The sequence below is a fragment of the Nerophis ophidion genome, linkage group LG13 (genome assembly GCF_033978795.1).
Source record: "Nerophis ophidion isolate RoL-2023_Sa linkage group LG13, RoL_Noph_v1.0, whole genome shotgun sequence".
Lineage (NCBI taxonomy): Eukaryota > Metazoa > Chordata > Actinopteri > Syngnathiformes > Syngnathidae > Nerophis > Nerophis ophidion.
Window position 1 is genome coordinate 31,675,169 of NC_084623.1, and position 23,398 is coordinate 31,698,566.

The 23,398-nt window shown below is 36.9% G+C and overlaps 2 protein-coding genes across 2 annotated transcripts in view; one reads left to right on the forward strand and one right to left on the reverse strand.

Annotated features, from left to right (window-relative positions):
- Positions 1 to 1,962, reverse strand: part of LOC133564448 (A disintegrin and metalloproteinase with thrombospondin motifs 8-like) — a 40,166-nt gene extending 38,204 nt beyond the window's left edge. Inside the window, exon 1 of the mRNA XM_061918781.1 lies at positions 1,078 to 1,962. Within this exon, the coding sequence (XP_061774765.1) occupies positions 1,078 to 1,794 (717 nt within the window). The 5' untranslated portion in view covers positions 1,795 to 1,962. The remainder of the gene's footprint in view (positions 1 to 1,077) is intronic.
- An 8,149-nt stretch (positions 1,963 to 10,111) lies between these two features.
- LOC133564449 (A disintegrin and metalloproteinase with thrombospondin motifs 15-like) overlaps positions 10,112 to 23,398 on the forward strand; it is a 62,591-nt gene continuing 49,304 nt past the window's right edge. The window contains exon 1 of the mRNA XM_061918782.1: positions 10,112 to 11,124. Within this exon, the coding sequence (XP_061774766.1) occupies positions 10,297 to 11,124 (828 nt within the window). The 5' untranslated portion in view covers positions 10,112 to 10,296. The remainder of the gene's footprint in view (positions 11,125 to 23,398) is intronic.

Genomic DNA, 23,398 nt, shown 5'->3' on the forward strand with positions numbered 1-23,398 from the left:
TTTACCCTAGTGCAGTGGTTTTTAACCTGGGTTCGATCGAATCCTAGGGGTTCGGTGAGTCGGCCTCAGGGGTTCGGCGGAGGTCAAAACACACCTGTCTCATCGTGTAGATAAAAACTTCTACCTGTCGGCGTATTACGGATACGGCAACAGCAGAAGTCACACTGATTTGCAGGTGTGTAATTTGTTGTGAGTTTATGCACTGTGTTGGTTTTGTTCTTTGAACAAGGTGATATTCATGCACGGTTCATTTTTGTGCACCAGTAAAAAAATATGGTAACACTTTAGTATGGGGAACATATTCACCATTATTAGTTACTTATTAACATGCAAATTAGTAACATATTGGCTCTTAACTAGTGATTAATAAGTACTTATTAATGCCTTATTCGGCATGGCCTTATTATGACCCTAACCCTCTAACCCTAACCCATTTAAATTAAGTCTTTGTTACTTAGAATATGTTCCCCATACTAAAGTGTTACCAAAAATATATAACTTTGTCTTGAATTTGAAAAAATTTATTTTTTTTATTTTTCACTAAAGAACGGTTCGGTGAATGTGCTTATGAAACTGGTGGGGTTAGGTACCTCCAACAAGATTAAGAACCACTGCCCTAGTGTGTGAATGTGAGTGTGAATGTTGTCTGTCTATCTGTGTTGGCCCTGCGACGAGTTGGCGACTTGTCCAGGGTGTACACCGCCTTCCGCCCGATAGGCGCCAGCGCCCCCCGCGGCCCCAAAAGGGAATACGCGGTAGAAAAAGGATGGATGGATGCATGGATGATTTTATGAAACCAAACATGGTTTGTCACATGGAATGCACATTAAATATGCGAGTTATGACTCATAGGAAGCATCTCCTATGCATGCTGCCAAATCGTGACTAAGTCCTAAGAAATGTCTTTCAGCATATTTCACATTTCTCCAGCCTGACTTCCTAGCGACTTTTATTTAACACCCGGAATACCAAAATCACCCATTTTTTTAACCATCTCTTCCCATTAAATAACTTATTTTTGATAGGATGAAGTAGTGAACATTAACAAAAATGTGCAAAGAGCAGAGAGTGTCTGACCTTGATTTCGTCCCCGTAGAATTGAGTCATGCTGGAATCCGCCACGGCCAAAGTTTCTATGAACCGCGGCGCGGACACGAAGCGTCTGCGCCGATATTTCCTCTGTGCGTCGCTGCTGTTGCGGTGCGTAAAACTAAAACCCAACTTGCGGCCCATGTGGTCGAAGAGTAAAGGACGACTTTGGGACAATGTCCTCCTCTTGATGACGTGCAGCTGTTCGGCAGTGGACTGAGCCCCGACGCCGCCTGGAAACTTGGGTTCGATGCTGTACTCGTTTCCTTCCGTCACGAAGGAGCCGTAGACCCCGGAGCACAGACTCAGAGCCACAACCGAGTCTCGATCTTCATCTACGCTCCCCGAATAAAAACAACTTCTCAACTGTCCTTCGCTTTCCTCCGTCTGGTTGATTAAATAGCGAATATCTTTGCCCTGCAATTGCGCACCTGAGCGTAACGCGCCCAAATCTTTGGCTTGCAGGCGTTTAATTGTGAAGTAAGGCGCCATGAAACTGGTGTCGGGGATGAGATTCAGCGTCAAGTCTTTGCCGAAGGCGTTGAGGACGACTCTCGCCTGGTCCTCGCTCCGTTTCCAGAAGCGACCGCTGCGTCTTCCGAGTATCCGAACAGGCACGACATCCTCGGATTCCGACCAGGCGGCGAGCGCCGGGTGGAAGCCGCACAGGAGCAGCAAACAAAGACCAGAACGCATCTTCTCCATTCAAAATGTTATTTGGTCTCCTTTTAGTAGTCAAAGAAACGTCCAGCAAAAACCTTCTCACATAGTTTTTAGTTAAAGTGTTGTGTTTAAAGTGGAGTGTTTGTGTGTGCGCATGCGTGTGAGTGAGTGCGCGTGCGTGTACGTGTGTTTGTCGGCCCTTGTTGTGCCACTCACTGCAGTCTGGACACTGCGGTATTTATACTTGCGGCTCCTCTTCAGACTGGAGGCTTGGAGGGGAGGGGGGTGTTTTTTTTGTTTTTTGTTTTTTTTTAATAACATAGCTTGCTGGAAATCCTCCTCCCACTTACACTGGAGAAAGTGGAGGATAAGATTGTGGACCCAATGAGAAGGAGCCACACCATACCCTTGTGGAGCATGTCGAAAAGCTCTCTCCTATTATTAACCCAGCAGGCTGGATGGCGTGCAGGACGTCTGCACCACACATAGCTGCAAGTCCTGCTCGAGTTATCTTACACACTTGTTTGTTTGAGTGACAGCACACCCTTGGCCCCCTCCCCAGTGCCCCGCAGATGCCTATCGAATTTATTGCTGCCTAAGAAAGACATTTATGATTAAGATTAAGATTACTTTATTTCTAAGGGGACAATGCAATTTCATATAACACTTCACTACACATGGTTAAAGGCCTACTGAAACCCACTACTTCCGACCACGCAGTCTGATAGTTTATATATCAATGATGAAGTATTAACATTGCAACACATGCCAATACGGCCTTTTTAGTTTACTAAATTGCAATTTTAAATTTCCCGGGAGTTTCTTGTTGAAAACGTCGCGGAATGATGACGTGTACGCGTGACGTCACGGACTGTTAGGAAATATTAGCGCTGCGCACACACACGGCTAAAAGTCGTCTGCTTTAACTGCATAATTACACAGTATTTTGGACATCTGTGTTGCTGAATCTTTTGCAATTTGTTCAATTAATAATGGAGAAGTCAAAGTAGAAAGATGGAGTTGGGAAGCTTTAGCCTTTAGCCACACAAACACACGGTGATTCCTTATTTAAAATTCCCGCAGGTGAAGCTTTCCTATGGTTTAGAGCGGTCAAGTGAACATGGATCCCGACCAAATGTCAACCAGCAGTTTTCTGTGAGAAAATTGTGGTAAAAAGTCGCCACTTACCGGAGATCAGCTAAGCTTGTGCCGTCCATACGGCTGCCGTCGACTTCCATCAGACATTGGCCTCAAGACACCCGTGGACACACCCTTCCGACCAACAGGTACTATTAAACTCACTAAAACACTAGCAACACAATATAAATATAAGGGATTTCCCAGAATTATCCTAGTAAATGTGTCTAAAAACATCTGCAATCGCGTTTTTTTTCCCTAGTCCATCGCTATCAATATCCTCAAACACAAATCTTTCATCCTCGCTCAAATTAATGGGGAAATTGTCGTTTTCTCGGTCCGAATAGCTCTTTTTGTTGGAGGCTCCCATTAAAAAAAATGTGAGGATGTGAGGAGCCCTCCGAGGGTGACGTCATCGTCTGCGACTTCCGGTAAAGGCAGGGCTGTTCTGTTAGCGACCAAAAGTTGCAAACTTCATCGTCAATGTTCTCTACTAAATCCTTTCAGCAAAAATATGGCAATATCGCAAAATGATCAAGTATGACGCATAGAATGGACCTGCTATCCCTTTTTAAATAAGAAAATGTAATTTCAGTCGGCCTTTAATAAAGCCAGAATTAGCCAGAAGGTTAGTTTTCATCTGTAGTCCGCTGGCCATGATGTAAAAAAAAAAAAAGGCAGTACAAATTTCATTTTCAAAGAAAAACACAGAAAAAGAAAAAAAAAAGCACACAATACATATACCATATAATAACAAAATATGATAAAAAAAACCTTAGTATGGGGAACATAATCACCATTAATTAGTTGCTTATTCACATGCAAATTAGTAAAATATTGGCTCTTAATTAATCATTATTAAGCACTTATAATGCCTTATTCGGCATGGCCTTATTGTACAACCAGTAGGCCATTAACTAAGTCTTCCCTCAATAACCTCAGCATTATTTCTTATTAGTAACCCTAACCCTACTGTCCAAACAACTCTTAATAAATTAAGTCTTTGTTACTTAGAATATGTTCCCCATACTAAAGTGTTACCAAATATAAAATACAACATCACAACAAAACATTTATCATAGCATCAAATCAGGCTCATCTTTTAGTGCTGGCAGCTGTAGGCGTTGATAAGCCACATTTTCAAATTTTTTGTTTAAGCCTTGTATCTTGTGACCAGTTTAACCTCCCACACATTTGCACTCCTTACTGACCAGGCCGACTTACTGAAAGTGCTGCTGCTCAGAGGAATATAACAGTCACCTTTGACAGAGCCTCAGTGACACTTTCACGACCGTTTCTTTGGCTGATGAACTCTGCCGAAGGACGTGTGTTCTCACATTGACTCTTACGTTGTTTTCAAACTTTAATGACAACCTAGTTTAGTGGTTCTCAAAGTTTTTCTTTTTTTTTTTACCAATTAGTGTTACTTCGGAAAATACTCAGCACTCCCAAGTACCACCATGAGGACAAACATTAACATACAGTAGCGTATTATGCATACATATTCATTAAAACAAGGGAGGGGTTTTATTTATCAAGTATATTTAATTTTTTGGGCCACTGTAACATTACACACATTTTTAACAATAAAACTTTGTTTGAATATAGGAAAATAAAACCCTGCACTCTAATCAAGTGATTCTTTGGCGGACCAGTAGATGAAGCCCGCGTACCACAATTTGGGAATAACTGACCTAATTAAAATAGAGGTAGAATATTAATAGTGTTGACACCAAGGAGAGGTGGGCATCTTTGGGAACCTCGCTGTTCGATTATTGTTCAGGGGCTAAGGTTGTATTATACATATAGTATTTATACATCTTTAATTAAAATATTATATACTATTATTATATTGTTAATAACTTTTATAAATTAAAGTTAAAGCACCACTGATAGTCACACACACTAGGTGTGGTGAAATTACCCTCTGCATTTGACCCATCCCCTTGTTCCCTGGGAGGTGAGGGGAGCAGTGACTGGCAGCATTTTGGTGATTTAACCCTCAATTCCAACCCTTGATGCTGAGTGCCAAGCAGGGAGGTAATGGCTCCTGTTTGAACTCACGACCTACCGATCTCAGGGCGGACACTCTAACCATAAGGCCACTGAGCAGGCCATTTATATTATTTTAAATACTCTTAAATGTATTACATTACACTTTTAAAACATGCAATACACATATTAGAGCTGTCAAAGTTAACACAATAATAATGTGTTTACTAAAAGTTCCTTTGACAACGCACATTTTTTAAACGAGCGATAAACACGCTAGCGCCCTGACTCCTTTTTGACCCTCGATCCATTCCATAGTGTGTGGAAACGTAATGGCGTTCAGTTACATTTAAGCCTCAAGCTGGAAAACAGGAAGCAGACATGCACAAAAAAGGGGACGTTATGGTAATGTCAGATCCAAAGCCCTGGCAAGGTGTTCTCCAAACAAGACCATTTTATCTTCAATCGCCGGGAGAGATCATTGGAGCAAGCGGCTGCTGGCATACTTTGCTGCCTCCGAACAGGAGGAGCTTTACGTCCGTGTGTACATTACAGTTGAGTGCATTAATAACATTAAATGTAGATTTTTACTGTACACTAACTGCTTTAGTAAGATGGAAGCTCAGCAGAAAAAAAGACAGTAGACAAGACGTCCAGTCACTTTTTAGTCAAAGACTTTCGTCACAACATGACAATACACCTCTTCTCAAACCAATCACATACATCTGGCTTGTGAAAAATAGTGCTACGTGTGCCATCCGGTCTACTAAATAATTAAATAATCATTCTTTCTTTTCAATCATGCTTCGTCAAATATGTTTTGAAATGTAATCTGTGATATTTTTACCTGAATAAACGTTTTCTGGCAGATTGAAATAAAGTGTATAGTCTTTTATAATGTGTTTTGATCAATAGTCCGCAATTGAATATTACATTTTATTCAGAAATAGAGATGTTAAAACATTGTCATGCAGCAATATGAAGACCATTAACTTGTACAATATGTAATGTATAAAATATCAGAAGCATTTATTCAGATAAAAATGCCACTGATTACACTACCAACAGCTTTGACGGTCAAACTATGATGGTAACAATCCACATTTGGTGTTATTAATGCCTGAACCTAACTGGTATCTAAACATGGAAAGGAAGCTCCTCCAAAGAATGCAAGTGCTCCTACATCAGGAATACAAATTCTGTATTCCTACAAAAGGCTAAATCTGTCAAGACACCAATGCAATGCAAACATATTTTTTAAATTGTTATTAAAAGTGTGTACATGTCCTTTTTGCGTTGAGCTGTTTAAAAAAGTTTGATGTTTAAAAATTATATTTAATTGTCCAGTCACAGAAATAACAACTTGCAAATGATTCTGTTAAATGTATAATTATAAATGAAGAAAAGTTGTCTCTGTGATTAATTTTAAATCAACTATGAACAAACTGCAATTAATCCCAATTAAACATTGTAATCATTTGACAGCCCTCACATTAATATGTCTACAAGGGTCCTCATTTCGCTTCTGATATTTGCAGTATTGCATCATTTCAGGTTTTTGGATGTTAGCGTACAGCATACAGTAGATATAGATTCATGAGAACTAAACGTAAAATAACGCAATGAGCGTAAAAAGAACTTAACATTCCTACTTATTTTAAGTTCCCCATTACATTTTTTTTTCACAGTTTTTAATCAGTGTCAAACTATTTTCATACGATTTAAATCAAACTTTAGTTTAAGTTAATGCATGCTTCTTAATAAAACAAATTCATAGGAAATAACTTGTTCAATAATTTATTTGTTGTGACTTCCTAAATCACAGAATCTTCAGACCGTTTAGACACAGTCGCTATAAACATGCGGCTCAAAGACTTGTCGTTATTGTTGTCTCTCCTGACTTATTAATCTCCTTGCTAATTTCCTCTTCTTAGCTGATTACGCTCTGCTGTTTTATTTGTCTTCTGTTTAAATGTACAAAGCATTTGTGATTTTCTTGTTTCACAACTTTACATTCAACATATTTTATCACCAGGGCTAGCATAGCATGTCCTTACAAGCGATGTTACGATGTGAACATTTCATATCACATTTATTGTGCCCAAAATTTTAACAGTTATAATTATTATCACTGTATTGTTGAATATTCTCCAAAAGTTTTTATATACACACACTGAAACTTTTAACAAACCTATATTTTTTAAATGTTACTGTGTTTTGTATCCTTGTTATTATTTAAGCTTGTTAACATTTATCATGGTCGCTGCTTCTCAAGGAAATGAGCAGAATAAATACATTTTTAACATGTGGTAATCAATCTCGTTTTTAACGATAAATACAATTTCAAAATATTACTCCACGTTGAGGTTTTTTTTTATTTTTTTCAATGTTTCAAAGTAACATGGTCAATTATGTCTTGTAAATATATTGCATTAAAATCCATGTTTTATTATTGTTATAATTAGGTAATGTGTGTATTACATAAAAATAGCTGATGTTTGTTTTATGCTATGTCAAAATGTGGACTTTTGTCTCACTGTGCTTAGCCTACTGCATTAATTAATGTGACATCTGCCTCTTTATGTGTGAGAAACGCTTTTGTACTTGCTTTTTTTGTCTACGATCTGCAGAAAAATGTGTTGCTTGTTTCGTTTCTTTATCTTTCTGTTGCTGTATATCAAGTACGGACATGACATTTGGCAACACTATTGACCACATTGATCTGTATTTAATGTTGACATCGTCAGATAAGAGAAAAATTCTGCTGTGCAACAACCCTGCTGCCAATCGTTTAAAATTATCCAAAACATGCAGTGACAAACTGTGACTGTTTACACCAAGAAATTTCCCTTATATTATTTTCACTGATGGAGCAGAAGGGGGCTAGGAATACATTTGTGCTAAAAGTTCTTGTAAGCGCTCAGTTATTCATTACTTGACATTTTACAAGCAAAACAGGGTTTGCTTAGCTTTTCCTTTATTAGTTTGCACTATTGAATGTATTTTGCTGAAACAATTGTGTACAACAAAAGGGAATATTTGTATTATTTTGTTGATATTGTTATGTGGTCTTACTTTGTAGATTTTTTATTGGTATAATGTTCACATTTAGGTTAACACAAATATTTTAGTTTATTTGCCTAAAACCTTCGTCACATTTAATTCCGATTATAATCATCATTAACAAAATCTCAAAATCAGTCAATAATCTTTAAAATGTGTATTTAAAAGCATCAACAATACTGGCTTTTATTTATTTGGTATCGGTGCGATACCAAAATTTGCAGTTGAACACACGTTTTCATTCTTTCAAGTAGGTTTGCAACTAACGATTATTTTGATAGTCCACTCGTGAGAGATTACTTTTAGTCAACTAAGCAAACGATTATTGGTGAGCTGTACACGGTTGAGTTTGACATTAGGTCTGCGAGTTGATTTGAACTCATTTTCAAATTAGTTTTACTTTATTCCACTACAGGAAAAATTACATCAACAGACCAACATCAACAGTGTGATATGTCCCGTAAACATGACATTCAGAGCAAAATTATTTTTTATCTAACACTGTTAGGGTTATTTACACTAGATGCAATTATTTACTTAGAGGAATAAAAGCGTAAACATGAACATTCCATCGAAATTTTGTTAAGGGAAAGTTGACAGTATTAAATCTTTGTCAATTAATTTCTATAATCGATCAATTATAAAAATTCGACATTGTCAAATATTTCGACTAATCGTTGCAGTCCTATCCTCAACTTCAGCAACTAAGGGTCAGCGCATCAATCTAATTATCGATAATAACAGTATTAGACCGATACTAGGGTGATGAGAGTCATTAATATTTTTCATTTCTCTTCGATGTTTTTGTCCACAAAAGTGTTTTCTTATTTTTACATTGCAGATATTGATGTATTTAAAATAATAATATTTTCTTTACAAACTCAAGGGAATACGTCATTGTACACAGGACGAAGTTAAGGGCAACTAGCCCAAATATTTGAATATCCAAACATACACATCTTTAAAAAACAGGTAGAAAACATGGACCCCGGTATTTCAGTGGGGAATATATGTATATATATATATATATATATATATATATATATATATATATATATATATATATATATATATATATATATATATATATATATATGTGTATATATATATATATGTGTGTATATATATATGTATATATATATATATGTGTGTGTATATATATATATATATATATATATATATATATATATATATATATATATATATATATATATATATATATATATATATATGTATATATACACACACACACAAACTGCATGCGCTTATAACCATAATGTTTGAACAATTCATCTGATATCACCGTCATTACCTCATAATACCAGTAGATAGCAGTAGAGTATAAAAAAAACGTTTTCTTCCTGTCACAATCTTGCAGAAGGCAAGTCACTTTTATTTACCGACAGGTGTCGCTCTTTTTCTGCATGTCATACGCAATATATACATACATTATGTACAACTTTTTCACGATGCAAACGCGTATAGAAAACAATAAAATATGCTGTGGGTTAAATTTGAAAGTTGATTGTATTGCAAATGGTAGTTTAAAAGTAAGGGGACAATAAAAAATCGATTGATGCCGGAATGTGTGTTCAAATACAAATAAAAGTTGTAGGTGCGCCAAAGTTTAAATCACTTTCTTGGGGTGCGGGTCAATGACCAAAAATAAGTACATTGCAATTAAAAATAGGGACATTCATAGAAATAACAATTCAAATCTTGGCAAGCGGTACATTATTTGCAGTGAAGCACATTCAAGTCATACGGATACCGATAATTTTCATCTGAATTGTTATCTGATCTTGAGCAATTTTGTGATTTTGGCTGTAATTTGTTGATATATTCCTCTCCAAAACCAATTCGCGGATAATCTAACAATTAATTGGTACAATATATTGCAATGTAACAATATCAGCAAATAATTCAATTGCAAGATACAGCAGTTGTTTGAGCTGAATAGGTTCAATAAATCTTTTGTTTTTTCAGCCCCCTAACCTATAGCACGTATAAACAGATACTATCAATGTATTTATGATATCAAAACAAAGCTATGTTTTAAAAAAATGGTTTGACTTCATCACGCTGGTATCGATCCGATACTGACTATATGGTATCAATTAGATCGATGTTTGTATCGACCCTCTGAATGATGCTGCGGCTCCGGACACGCACGCTGCACAGCAACAATAATATTTGGCACCAAGTGGCTGCAGGAACGATGCACACTTTGAGCTGACTTCACTGCATGAGCTGGAAAAAAGTGAATTCCTGAGTGGATTAGACGGGCAAATATGGGGAGAAACCCAACTGCTGTTGAATGCAAAACGGCGTAGAAAGACGTCTGTTAAGAAGATGGCTATAGTTATAAATGCTCAGCTCTTTTGCATAAAAGTGCTTCTTTACGTGACACTGACACATTGCATGGAATCTGACCTCTGCAAACCTGCTCGAATCGACCCCCGGACGCATGGCAAACAAGTGATTTTTAGGATGAATGCGTTCAAACAGGAGTTTTATCTTCACCTCCAACCGGATTCCAGTTTCCTGGGACTGAAACCTGCAGACCTGCAGGAGTGTTTCTTCTCCGGTGATGTCAACTCACAGTTGGACTCTTTTGCAGCGCTGAGCTTGTGCAAAAGTCTCAACGGCGGGTTTTATTTGAACGGAATGGAATATTTCATCAGCCCCCAGGCTGGAGACGCAACCGGGACGCACGTCGTTCGCCGCCGTAGAAGCTCTGCGCAATCCAGCAGGTGTGGAGTGGTACCCGACTCTCACTTGTTTAACACGTCTCTGGAAAAATACAGGTATATGAGCGAATTGAGGGCTGCAGAGACTGCGTTGGGAAGGTCCAAAAGATTCGCCTCCGTCCCCAGATTTGTGGAAGCGCTGGTGGTGGCGGACGCGTCCATGGGTTCATTTCACGGCGACGACCTCAAGCATTACCTGCTGACACTCATGTCAGTGGCAGCCAAGCTTTACAAGCACCCAAGCATCTTAAACTCCATCAACGTCGTGGTCGTGGGTTTCATGGAGCTCAAGGAGGATGACAAGGGGCCCAAGGTTTCCAGTAATGCAGCCTTGACTCTGCGGAACTTCTGCTCCTGGCAGAAAAAGTTAAATAAGTACAATGATAAACATCCAGAGTACTGGGATACCGCAATCCTTTTCACCAGACAGGTAAGAAAGGTGCCATACAGTGTGAATGTATCCACGAGCACAAAATTATACAGTCGTGGTCAAAAGTTGACATACACTTGTAAAGAACATAACGTCATGGCTGTCTTGAATTTTCAATAATTTCTACAACTCATATTTTTTGTGATAGAGTGATTGGAGCACATACTTGTTGGTCATAAAATAACATTCATGAAGTTTGGTTCTTTTGTGAATTTATTATGGGTCTACTGAAAATGGGACCAAATCTGCTGGGTCAAAAGTATACATACAGACATTACATGGACAAAGATAAGACCTTTTGGAGCTAAGTTATTTGGTGAAATGAAACAAAAATTAAGGTGTTTGGCCACAATACCCAGCAATATGTTTGGAGGAGAAAAGTTGATGCCTTTAATTCCAGGAACACCAAGCATGGTAGTGGTAGTATTATGCTCTCGGCCTGTTTTGCTGCCAATGGAACTGGTGCTTTAAATGGGACAATGAAAAAGGAAGAATACCTCCAAATTCTTCAGGACAACCTAAAATCATCAGCCCGGAGGTTGGGTCTTGGGCACAGTTGGGTGTTCCAACAGGACAATGACCCCAAAAACACGTCAAAAGTGGTAAAGGAATGGCTAAATCATGCTAGAATTAAGGTTTTAGGATTGACTTCCCAAAGTCCTGACTTAAACGTGTGGACAATGCTGAAGAAACACGTCCATGTAGAAAACCAACACATTTGGCTGAACTGCACCAATTTTGTCAAGAGGAGTGGTCAACAATTCTACCAAATCTTGCCAGAAGCTTGTGGATGGCTATCAAAAGCGCCTTATTGCAGTGAAACTTGCCAAGGGACATGTAACCAAATATTAACATTGCTGTATGTATACTTTTAACCCAGCAGATTTGGTCACATTTTCAGCAGACCCATAATAAATTCATAAAAGAACCAAACTTCATGAATGTTTTTTGGATGACAAACAAGTATGTGCTCCAATCACTCTATCACAAAAAAAGGATTTGTAGAAATTATTGGAAACCCAAGACAGCCGTGACATCATGTCCTTTACAAGTGTATGTCAACTTTTGACCACGACTTTAAGTGTATCTACCATCTTCACTTGTAAAAACTGTTTAGTAAAACAAACTCTTGAGACTGAAATACCTTGGTTTTTGTTAGTAATCAGTTCCAAAATGTCCAACAAAGACCCAAATTACAAAAAATAAAATCCAAGCAATTTTACCCTTCACCTAAGAAATAATGGAAATCAAATTAATCTTTTTCAGAAATCCCAAAATAATAAAATTCTTAGATCCATCCATCCATTTCCTACCGCTTATTCCCTTTGGGTTCGCGGGGGGCGCTAGTTCCTATCTCAGCAATGTGAAACACATATACATGACTCTAAAATAGATACATTAAAAATATTACTTCACTTTAAGCTTGACTCAGTCCAGTACAGTCTTTCAAGTAGGGGAACATCCTTTTCTGCTACTGTCTAAACATGAGTACAGTCTTCAATAATAGATAAACAATATAAATATACCTGAGTTTAAAAAGAAAACATCACTTAGAGGACTGTAAAATTCTCCATATCAACTCGGAACAAGGGAATGAAACTTGATAAACGCTCTGTTTTAATTTTTAGATCGCCGATTTGCTCATTTTGAAGTAATTAAAAAAGGGATTCACCCTCAGCGAGATCATCCAATTATCATGCAAAAGCTCAGTGTCCAGGCCTGCTGAGGCCAAACCCAGTTTCCATACACTTCCAGAGATGCTGAGCGTCTGATGGGCGGAAAAAAGCACAGCATTTTGGCTGTAGTGGAACAAGCCACTCTACGCTCTCCTATTGAAGTCAATGGAAGCTCAGCTTCATCACAAGCTATGTGCACATGGACACAATTAATCGGATTAAAAACCTAACCGGAATAAATATGCTTCATGTAAACATGCCATTTGGAATATTTTGACACGATCACACACGTTCAGATCCGAATTTCATTCCGAATAAGACGGCTGGTTTATGCCGAGAGTCATTCAGATTGGAGCGCATGGAAACACTTCTTCTGAAGTTCGGGTAAAAATAATCCTTACTGCGCATTTCTTCAATGTCAGCGATACTTTGGTGATTGAGGGGGGTCTAAATGTAATAATCTTGGAATGAAGCGGTTGTCTTGCTGCTGTCTCCCCCCTCGTACTGACGTCGCGTTACATACTGTTGAGTTTGTTGCTCTAAAACCGAGACTAGCAAAAACAAAATTCTTGTTGCTGTCTCCCCCCATTGAAACATGTACAAAAGTAGCGTTATATACTTTTAAGTTTGTTGCTCGAAAACGAGACTTGCAAAAACAAAAGTATGGTCTGGAGTGTCATGTCATGTGTCAATGTAACAATAAACTGAGGGATCCAATTGTTGTCTCAACAAGCTGTTTTATTCCAAGTGCTAACAGCTAGCCTCAGACACGTGCAAAAAATTTTGTAACGTGAAGACGCGCGGCAACCTGTATATATGACAACATGGAAGGCAAGGAACCGCTCCATTTAAAAAAGAGAGGTTAAACAAAAGTAGTACACAGAAGGAAAAACTATACAAATAAATAACATGGACAAGGTTGGACAAGCAGAATGCAAGGAGCCATGTTTGTGTTCAGCAGAAGTCACTGTTTCTTCTTCTTCTACTTCCATATACGGCATGTGCTGCACATGTCAAATTAATGTATTCCGATTTAAGGTGTGATGCATGAAAATGCACGTTATAATCGGAATTTTTTTTTCAGTGTCCATGTACACGGGAACATTCTAAACTGAATTATGATCAAGTTAAAAACATTTTTCCCATGTACGCATGGCGACTGTTTAATGCACTGTGACGCTACCATAATGAATAAGAGGAAGTCGCGTCACTCGTCACCATAGTAGTTAATTTGGAACAACATGTTTTACATATTCCAGCGCATATTTAGTCAATGAAATGTAAACACAATAGTATTTTTTTCTTTACATATTAGGGGAAGCTTCCCTTGCAGTCTGAGAGCAATTGCCATCAATTCAGTCCTTCAAGGATTTCATTGGCATTTTAATGTGATTGTTTTGGCCTAAAATGCCTTAATGCAACTTTTTAAAAAAAGCAAAAATTGCAATGTTTTAAGGCTTATTATATATGTATATATATATATATATATATATATATATATATATATATATATATATATATATATATATGTATATCGCCACCTTATCGCAGGGCCAACACAGATAGACAGACAACATTCACACTCACATTCACACACTATGGCCAATTTAGTGTTGCCAACCAACCAATCCCCAGGTGCATGTCTTTGGAAGTGGGAGGAAGCCGGAGTACCCGGAGGGAACCCACACATTCACGGGGAGAACATGCAAACTCCACACAGAAAGATCCCAAGCATGGGATTGAACCCAGGACTACTCAGACACACTAACCCCTCTTCCACTGTGAAGCCCATTAATATATATATATATATACATACATATATATATATATATATATATATAAATATATATATATATATATATATATATAATTTAATTAACATGTAGTTTTTTTTCCCAACTATTTATCAATGTTGTAAGTCCAGGGTGTCAAACGCGTTTTTATTGTGGGCCTTGTCACAGTTATGGCTGCCCTCTGAGGGTCGGTTGTAACAGTAAATATACAGTGTAAAACCAGTAGGAGTGTCAAAAAATAATCATTTTCAAATGAACCGTGATTCTTGTTTGTAGCGATTTTTAATCGATTAAAAAAAAAATTGATTTAGAAAAAAAATCTACATATATTTTCTGATCTGTCCTGTCAAGCCTTCTAAGCAAATCACATTGTTGATGTAGATGCCCATATTTTTGCTGTACAGATTTACTTTAGAAATAAGAATTGTTGGATAGTTGTCTTGTTTCCCCATTTGTATTTGACTTTATTTAATGTTTGGATAGACTTTTATGGACCAAAACCATAATCTGAATCAAACCATTACCCCCAAGAATCGATTCAAATTGAATCATGGGGTGCCCAAATATTTACTGCCCAAAAAGATAGGTATGCCAAGCTTGTGGCATTTTATTAAAAAAAGAGTTGAAGCTGTACTTGATGCCAAAGGTGCATTAACAAATTAGTGAGTAAATGCTGTGAATACTTATTTACATGGGATTTTTTTGTTTTTTATTTTTAATACATTTGCAAATGTATGTACAGGTATGTTGACTTAGCACTTTGTGGTTGTCGTCTTACTTGGGGCTGACTTGAAAAGGGTGCAACAGCAACATTTCTAACTAGATAAGGCAGTTTGTGTTGAAATCATGCGTAATTGCTAAAGAGCTGAAACTGGACTAAACGGATGTATGGACAATTGAACATCATTGACTTAGACTTGGAACAACTTTATTGATCCATCCTTTATTCATGTACATTCTGGGCGTATTGTTCAGTAAAAACCTGTAAGACTCAATTTTGTTTTTGAGTGTTCTGCATACCACTTCAGGCATGCAGTAGGGGGCGTACTGATATATGTCAAGGACTCAATGCAAAGGAAATCTCCCTGACTGCTGATATATCTACTGGATGTTTATGGATTAATGTCACTCAATCACAAAACATGCAATTCAATGTATTGGTGGTATACAGCCCTCCATCTGCGTGCACTGTAATGCTATGCTGAAGAGTTAGATGTAGTGTTTAAGAATTTCAGGAATAACAGTGAAATACTTGTCTTCAGAGACTACAACTTAAACTGACTAAACAAACATTGCAGAAAAAAAAGACCTCACATCTAAACATGACTTTAGTCAGAAGATAGAAACCCCCACACGTATCACTAAAAACACTCAGACACAAATTGATTTAATCTTCACAAAAAAGCCTGACAGAATCGTAAAAACGTACAATCTCGTCACTGGCTTGTCAGATCACAATCTGACATTAGCTGCAAGAAAACTCACAAAGAAACGTTTCACGAGATTTAATAGCCAAGATCAGAAAACTTTTAAACTTGAGATGCCTCGCCAATCAACAACGGCATTTGAAAACAAATTAAAGGGTATTAATTGGGACAAGCTCCAACAACATGACCAAGTACACACCTGCTGTAATCAGCTAACGTCTACTATCGGACGCATTATTAAGACATTTATTAAAAAGCGAAAACATTTCAGTTACCATGGATTAATGACGATATCCGGAAATTAATGAAAAGGAGAGATTATGCCTTAAAAACTTTTATCAAAACTCGTAGTGACACCGATTTGAAAATATCTTAAGGCTTCAAGTAGTTAAACAGCTTAGAATTTTCCAATGATACTATTACATCCACATGCTATTTGAGGCTAAAGGAAATGGCAAAATTATCTGGAAACTACTACATAGCCTATTAAACCCAGGGAATAACACCACCGAAACCCAATATAAACTTAAAGTAGGAGACACAATCATTACTGATTGTACCCAAGTCTCAAATGAGTTCAATAATTTCTTCATAGAATCTATAAAAAAATCTTTCCTCTGGTTTCTCTTGTATGACTAATGATGACCAAACAACAGACATACCTGATAAACAAGACAGCTCATTTCAACTCAAGGAGGTTAGTCAGACAACTGTGCTAAATGCCATACATGACCTAAACACCACATACTCAAATGATATTTATAACATAGACACAGTTTTTCTTAAAAAATGTAGCGGCATCCTTACCCAGCCTCTTACCCATATTATTAATATTTCCATTAAAACTGGGCAATTCCCAGATGGATGGAAAACTGCACAGGTAATACCAATTTTAAAATCTGGAGATGCTGGAATGACATCTAACTATAGACCTATCAGCCTTCTTCCAGTTTTATATAAATCCTGGAGAAGATTGTTTCGGAACAACTAATGCACCACTTTGAGACAAACCACTAATTGAATCCCCTGCAATTCAGATTCAGACGTAACCATTCTACAGAATTTTCCACTTGTTTTTTAACTGAAAATATCAAACATTCCCTTGCCAAGGGACAGGTGGTCGGTGCAGTATTTCTAGACTTTAAAAAAAAAAAAAAAATTTCAAAACTAACTAAATTCTACTTATCTAAACAGTCTTTGTCCTGGTTTGAGTCATATCTAAAGGGCCGTGAACAATGTGTCACCATTAATAATGTGGGATCTTCCTTCTGCAATATTGAAACAGGGATACCTCAGGGTAGTGTCTTGGGACTGAGCCTATTCAGTCCATACATCAATGACCTGCCATATGTATGCATAGATATAGATCTACAGATGTATGCGGATGACACACTCATATATACATCAGGGAAGACCTGTACTCTAGTTGCTGAGAAGTTAAATGCTAAATTAGACAAAATAGCATCTTGGCTGGCATCATCCTGTTTAACCCTAAAGACTAAAAATACAAACTCTGTCTGCTTTTCCATAAAAAAGCTACCTCAAACAAACCTCCTGAATATAAAAATTAATGAGGACCTCGGAATTGAACAAGTACCTGAAGTAAAATATTTGGGTAAATTCATAGACTATCAGATTTCTTATCACATTAAGAACCTGTGTAAAACCCTGAAGGCAAACCGAGGCTGCTTTAAGATTATAAGAAACTGCTAAACTCTCAGCTGAGCTTTTACTTTTATGAATTCAATGATTCTTTCACACATATCTTATGGCTTAGTTACATGGACACAGGCACCAGTCATCAATCAAGACCATTGAGTGTCTTTATAACCGCGCCTTGAAAGTCCTAGACAAGAAGAGTATACAATATCATCATTGCCAAATTTGAACCAAATACAATATTTTAAGTTTTACCAATTTTATTTTGTTACACACAGTCAAAATGTATTTTTAAATGCTTAAATAACTCTGCTCCCCAATTGCTCTGCAAGGTAATTACAAGACTGCAAAGTGCTACCAGATCTACCACCCGAGCAACGTCAAAAAGCAAATGTTGCGTTCAATTCCGTAGAACATCTTTTGCCAAGACTGCCTTTTCAATAAAAGGACCACAACTATGGAACTCTCTACCTGACACTTTGAAATGTATACCTGCACTTGTCACTTTCAAAAAACAAACACAATTGTGGCTAGTTGAGCAACAATCGTGTTCGTATGTTTAGTTTTTAATAACTTTTACTAATTGGTTCTTGTCTATATTGCACTTTGTTTGTATTATTACTATTATCATTATTATCGACTCCTGTTTGCGTCATTCTTTTTATTTTCCTATTTTAATGACGTTAGATCTGTGTAGCTGTTGTTGGGGACAAGTGTTGTAAAATCGCTTTGACTACAAACACTATGGTGGATACATTGGATAACTCTTTCAGATATCTATGTTTCTGTATATGTGCCTATTTCAAGTAAACTTTTTTTTATTCAAAACAAAAGCCACGTGTTAAAAAAATAGTTCTGAAAAAAGGGACAAAAGCATGCTATAATGACAGACTAAATGTGACTGTGTTAAAGGGGTTTTATTATGGTATTTTTTCGACATTTAAAAAAATTCCTTGATGATCCACATAGCATGTAATGGTCAACATTTTACTTAGATTATGTTTCACAGACCGTTTTCAGGTCACTTTCTGACTGGCTCTTCAGGATGCGCCACTTTGTGTCCGGTCTTATTTACGTGCTTTCACTTCGAATGCGTTTTTTCCCCGCCAACCATTTTGTAATTTTTAGCACTTCCATAGCGAGTTTACTGACAGACTTAAGTTCAAACTATTAGCTACTTTGTGTTAGAAATGGAGACAGCGATGGATGCGTGTGCATGTATGAGCCAGTCTGCCCCACAACAAGAGGATAGAGAAAAAGAAGAAACTCAATGACCACAGCATCGGACTATAATGGCGGACTTCGGAAAACATTTCTAGCATACAGGGAGATATGTCACATTTGGAAAAAAATGTCACATATGGGGAAAATTCCAAATGGCTCGTTGAGAGGAAATATGAAGGAAGGCAAGATTGTTTTATAAATATCTCCACCATGCCTCCACTAGTTGATTTCAAATCATGCCGATTCCAAATACACGAAAACAGAGTCTAATGGGTAAGAAAATTAGTTTTTTTTGTAATAATTCCCCTTTAAAAAAACAAAACACAAAAGATGATTTATGACCCTGGAGCAGAGGTGGGTAGTAAAGCTACATTTACTCCGTTACATCTACTTGAGTAACTTTTGGGATAAATTGTAAACGAGTAGTTTTTATGCAACATACTTTTACTTTTGCTTGAATATATTTATAGAGAAGAAACGCTACTTTTACTCTGCTCCATTTATCTACATTCAGCTCGCTACTCGCTAATGTTTTCTATCGATCTGTTAATGTTTGTTTTGGTTTGTCACATACCTTCAAAGTAGGACCTATGCATGCCTGCGTTTCGCCAATCACATGCAGTCACTGGTGACGTTGGACCACTCAAACAGAGCCAAGTGGTCACATGACCGTCACACGTGGAACCCGACTTAAACAAGTTGAAAAACTTATTGGGATGTTACCATTTAGTGGTCAATTGTACGGAATATGTACTGTACTGTGCAATCTACTAATAAAAGTTTCAATCAATTAATCAAAAGTGTAAAGGAAAAAAGACACTTTTTATTTCAACCGTACTTCCCGTCAAAAGCCTAAAGACTGATCGCACAGTTCCGGTCTTCATAATAAAAGTGCCGCTCCATCGCGCCTGCGCTAACAAAATAAGAGTCTCCGAAAGCCAGTGCAAACAAGCTATCAAGCTACGGCATTTGCCGCCAATGTATTTCTTATAAAGTGTACAAAAACAAATATGGAAGCTGGACAAATAACATGCCAAAATACAACGACTTTTATGTGGTATTAGACAGAAAGGAGGAACGTTTTTTCCCCTCCATTTGAAAACGTGGACGTTATCAGCACTATACTGTCTGATTTCAATCAATGCAAGTCATCAGAATCAGGTAATACACCAACTTATATTCTTGTCTTCATGAAAGATAGGAATCTATATGTTAAACATGCATGTATATTCATTAAAACACCTTTAACATGTCGACAAAAACGGCAAAATAAATAAATATAAATTATATACTGTATATATAAATCTGTATATATATATATATATATATATATGTATATATATATATATATATATATATATATATATATATATATATATATATATATATATATAAAATGTGTGTATGATATGTGTGTGTATGTATATGTATACCTGTAAATGAGGTAAATTGTACTGTACAATCTACTAATACAAGTTTCAATCAATCAATCAATCAATGATTGCCTACTGATCTTATGGTGCTGTTAAGTTATTGTGGCTCAATTTGCCTTAATTTTTTTATTGTCATGTATTATAATTTAATATATATTATTGTTTTAGTTACTTAAGAGATATTCCTGGCTCTGAATTTGCTCATTGCTATTTTTATGTTTTTGTGCATTATTTGTTGCCGTAATCATTAAACGAACAGGTTACTCACCAGTTACTCAGTACTTGAGTAGTTTTTTCACAACATATTTTTTACTTTTACTCAAGTAAATATTTGGGTGACTACTCCTTACTTTTATTTGAGTAATAAATCTCTAAAGTAACAGTACTCTTACTTCAGTACAATTTCTGGCTACTCCACCCACCATACTGTATGTTAAAAATATATGCGTACTTGTTAATTTCACCTAAAGCAACCACGCAATGCTGTATATACCCAGTTATTACATTTAAGACAGTAGAGACAAATGTGAAAAATATTACGCTAATTTTCCAAAACGTGCGGGGAAGTCGTGGATTTATTTGTAGGGATTGGTTGGATTTGCATGAATTGGCCCCATTGTGATGGATTTTACAATCGAATACATTCAAGACGTGTTGGAGAGTAAGCTTCTGGAAGTGAATCAGTTCATCTGACACTAGTGATGGCTAAGTGAGAGTGGGGCACACTCACTGGCTGTATTGACACTGCACTATACACTAACTGGTTCAACACAGTGCTATCTGCTGGACTTAAAAAAAAACGTCTCATTTGATGAATGTAAATGTTTTTTTTTTTTACCCTAAATGAATAGTAAAGAAATAATAGATATGCAACTCTGGTAAATGCACCAAAAAATAAACACCTTTTTTGGCACTGCACGATCAAAATACAACCACCGTGCGGAAGAGTTGTTAGTGCATCTGCCTCACAATACGAAGGTCCTGAGCAGTCCTGGGATCTTTCTGTGTGGAGTTTCCATGTTCTCCCCGTGACTGCGTGGGTTCCCTCCGGGTACTCCGGCTTCCTCCCACCTCCAAAGAAATGCACCTGGGGATAAGTTGATTAGCAACACTAAAAAAATTGGCCCTAGTGTGTGAATGTGAGTGTGAATGTTGTCTGTCTATCTGTGTTGACCCTACGATGAGGTGGCGACTTGTCCAGGGTGCAGCTGAGATAGGCTCCAGCGACCCCCGCAAACTCCAAAAGGGACAAGCGGTAGAAAATGGATGGATGGATGGATATGTGCATAATTTGACTCAATAATGTGCAAAATATCAATGAGTTCTACAGTGTGTGGACTCTGGAACATTTATTTTCTGGAGATCATCATTATACGGTAATGTTAATAATCGAAAATCCTATTCTAAAATGTCAATACACTTTGATTTGAAAACATGAAAAAAAAAAAGAAAAAAAAACTAAATATACAAAACAAAACAAAAGAAACAAAGAGCAAGGGATGACATAGTGCTGTTTGGCATGAACCTGGGATGCAAAGACAGAACGCGGCATTCAGGTAAAAGGTTTAATTATGTAGCTAGAAGGAAAAAAGGACTTGTGTAAAGCCTGTAGTAACAGTAAGAGAACCCACGCACAAATGAAACAAAACACAATGTGGCATACTTGAAACAATGAACCAGTGTTGGGAGGCAGGTGATGCTGGTACAGAAACCCACTTGATTGACAATCAGAGACAGGTGAGCCTCCTAATTGCCAACCAGGAACAGACGAGGAGAAAAGCCACTGCAGAGCAAACCACAAAAAAGAAAGTAGAACAAAAGGCAGAACGCTTGGCAAGAAGAAACACTAAACAAAGGAAAAACAACACAAAACCTGCCACACAGACCAAGACAATATAAACATAGCTATTATGACACACCAGGCTACTAATGCTGATCAAATAAACAGGATAGAGGCAAGAATAACAAAGTAAAAACTGTTCTTTATACAACAACATTTAAATGGATCTGTCAGTTGGTTTAAATCTCGAAATGATTCCACACAAAATCGGTCCAGTTCAGTGGTTTGCCACAAATTGGTAAAAGACAAATTTGAGTTCAGCCATAACTTTTGCTGGATTTAGGAATAGCAAAACTACCCAACTCAACTTAATCTCCATGGAGGTATAACAATAACTTGTTTGCCAACTCAAACAAACAATATAAAATATTCAGAACCGACTTGAGTGCAAAAAAAAAAAGGTGCATGCTCAAGTCGGCCTCGACAGTGGTTCTCAACCTTTTTTCAGTGATGTACGCCCTGTGAACATTTTTCTTAATTCAAGTACACCCTAATCAGAGCAAAGTATTTTTGGTTGAAAAAAAGAAATAAAGAAGTAAATTACAGCACTATGTCATCAGTTTCTGATTTATTAAATTGCATAACAGTGCCAAATATTGCAAATTTTTAGTGGTCTTTCTTGAACTATTTGGAAAAAAGATATAAAAATAACCAAAAACCAAAAGTGATTCAATTATAAATAAAGATTTGTACACATAGAAGTAATCATCAACTTAAAGTGCCCTCTTTGGGGATTGTAATAGAAATCTCAGGATTTGTGAACATAATTCTAAACATTTCTTCACAAAAAAGAAATCTTTAACATCAATATTTATGGGACATGTCCACAAAAAATCTAGCTGTCAACTCTGAAGATTGTGCATTTATTTTCACAGTTTATGAACTTACGTTCATATTTTGTTGAAGTATTATTCAATAAATATATTTATAAAGGATTTTTAAATTGTTGCTATTTTATAATATAAAAAAAAATATCACGTACCCCTTGGCATACCTTCCAGTACCCCCAGGGGTACGCGTACCCCCATTTGAGAACCACTGCTGTACATGGTCAACCGCTTTTGTCGACAGAAAATTGGAGACCCACCGGAATCATTTTATTAAAAAAAATTGTCCTTTTGTTTCGACATATGTTGTAGTGCTGTTAACTTCCTCTTATCGCTAAGCAGCGTGAAATGACAAAAGCAAGATACCTACAGTCCTTCTTGTTGCAAAGTAAGCT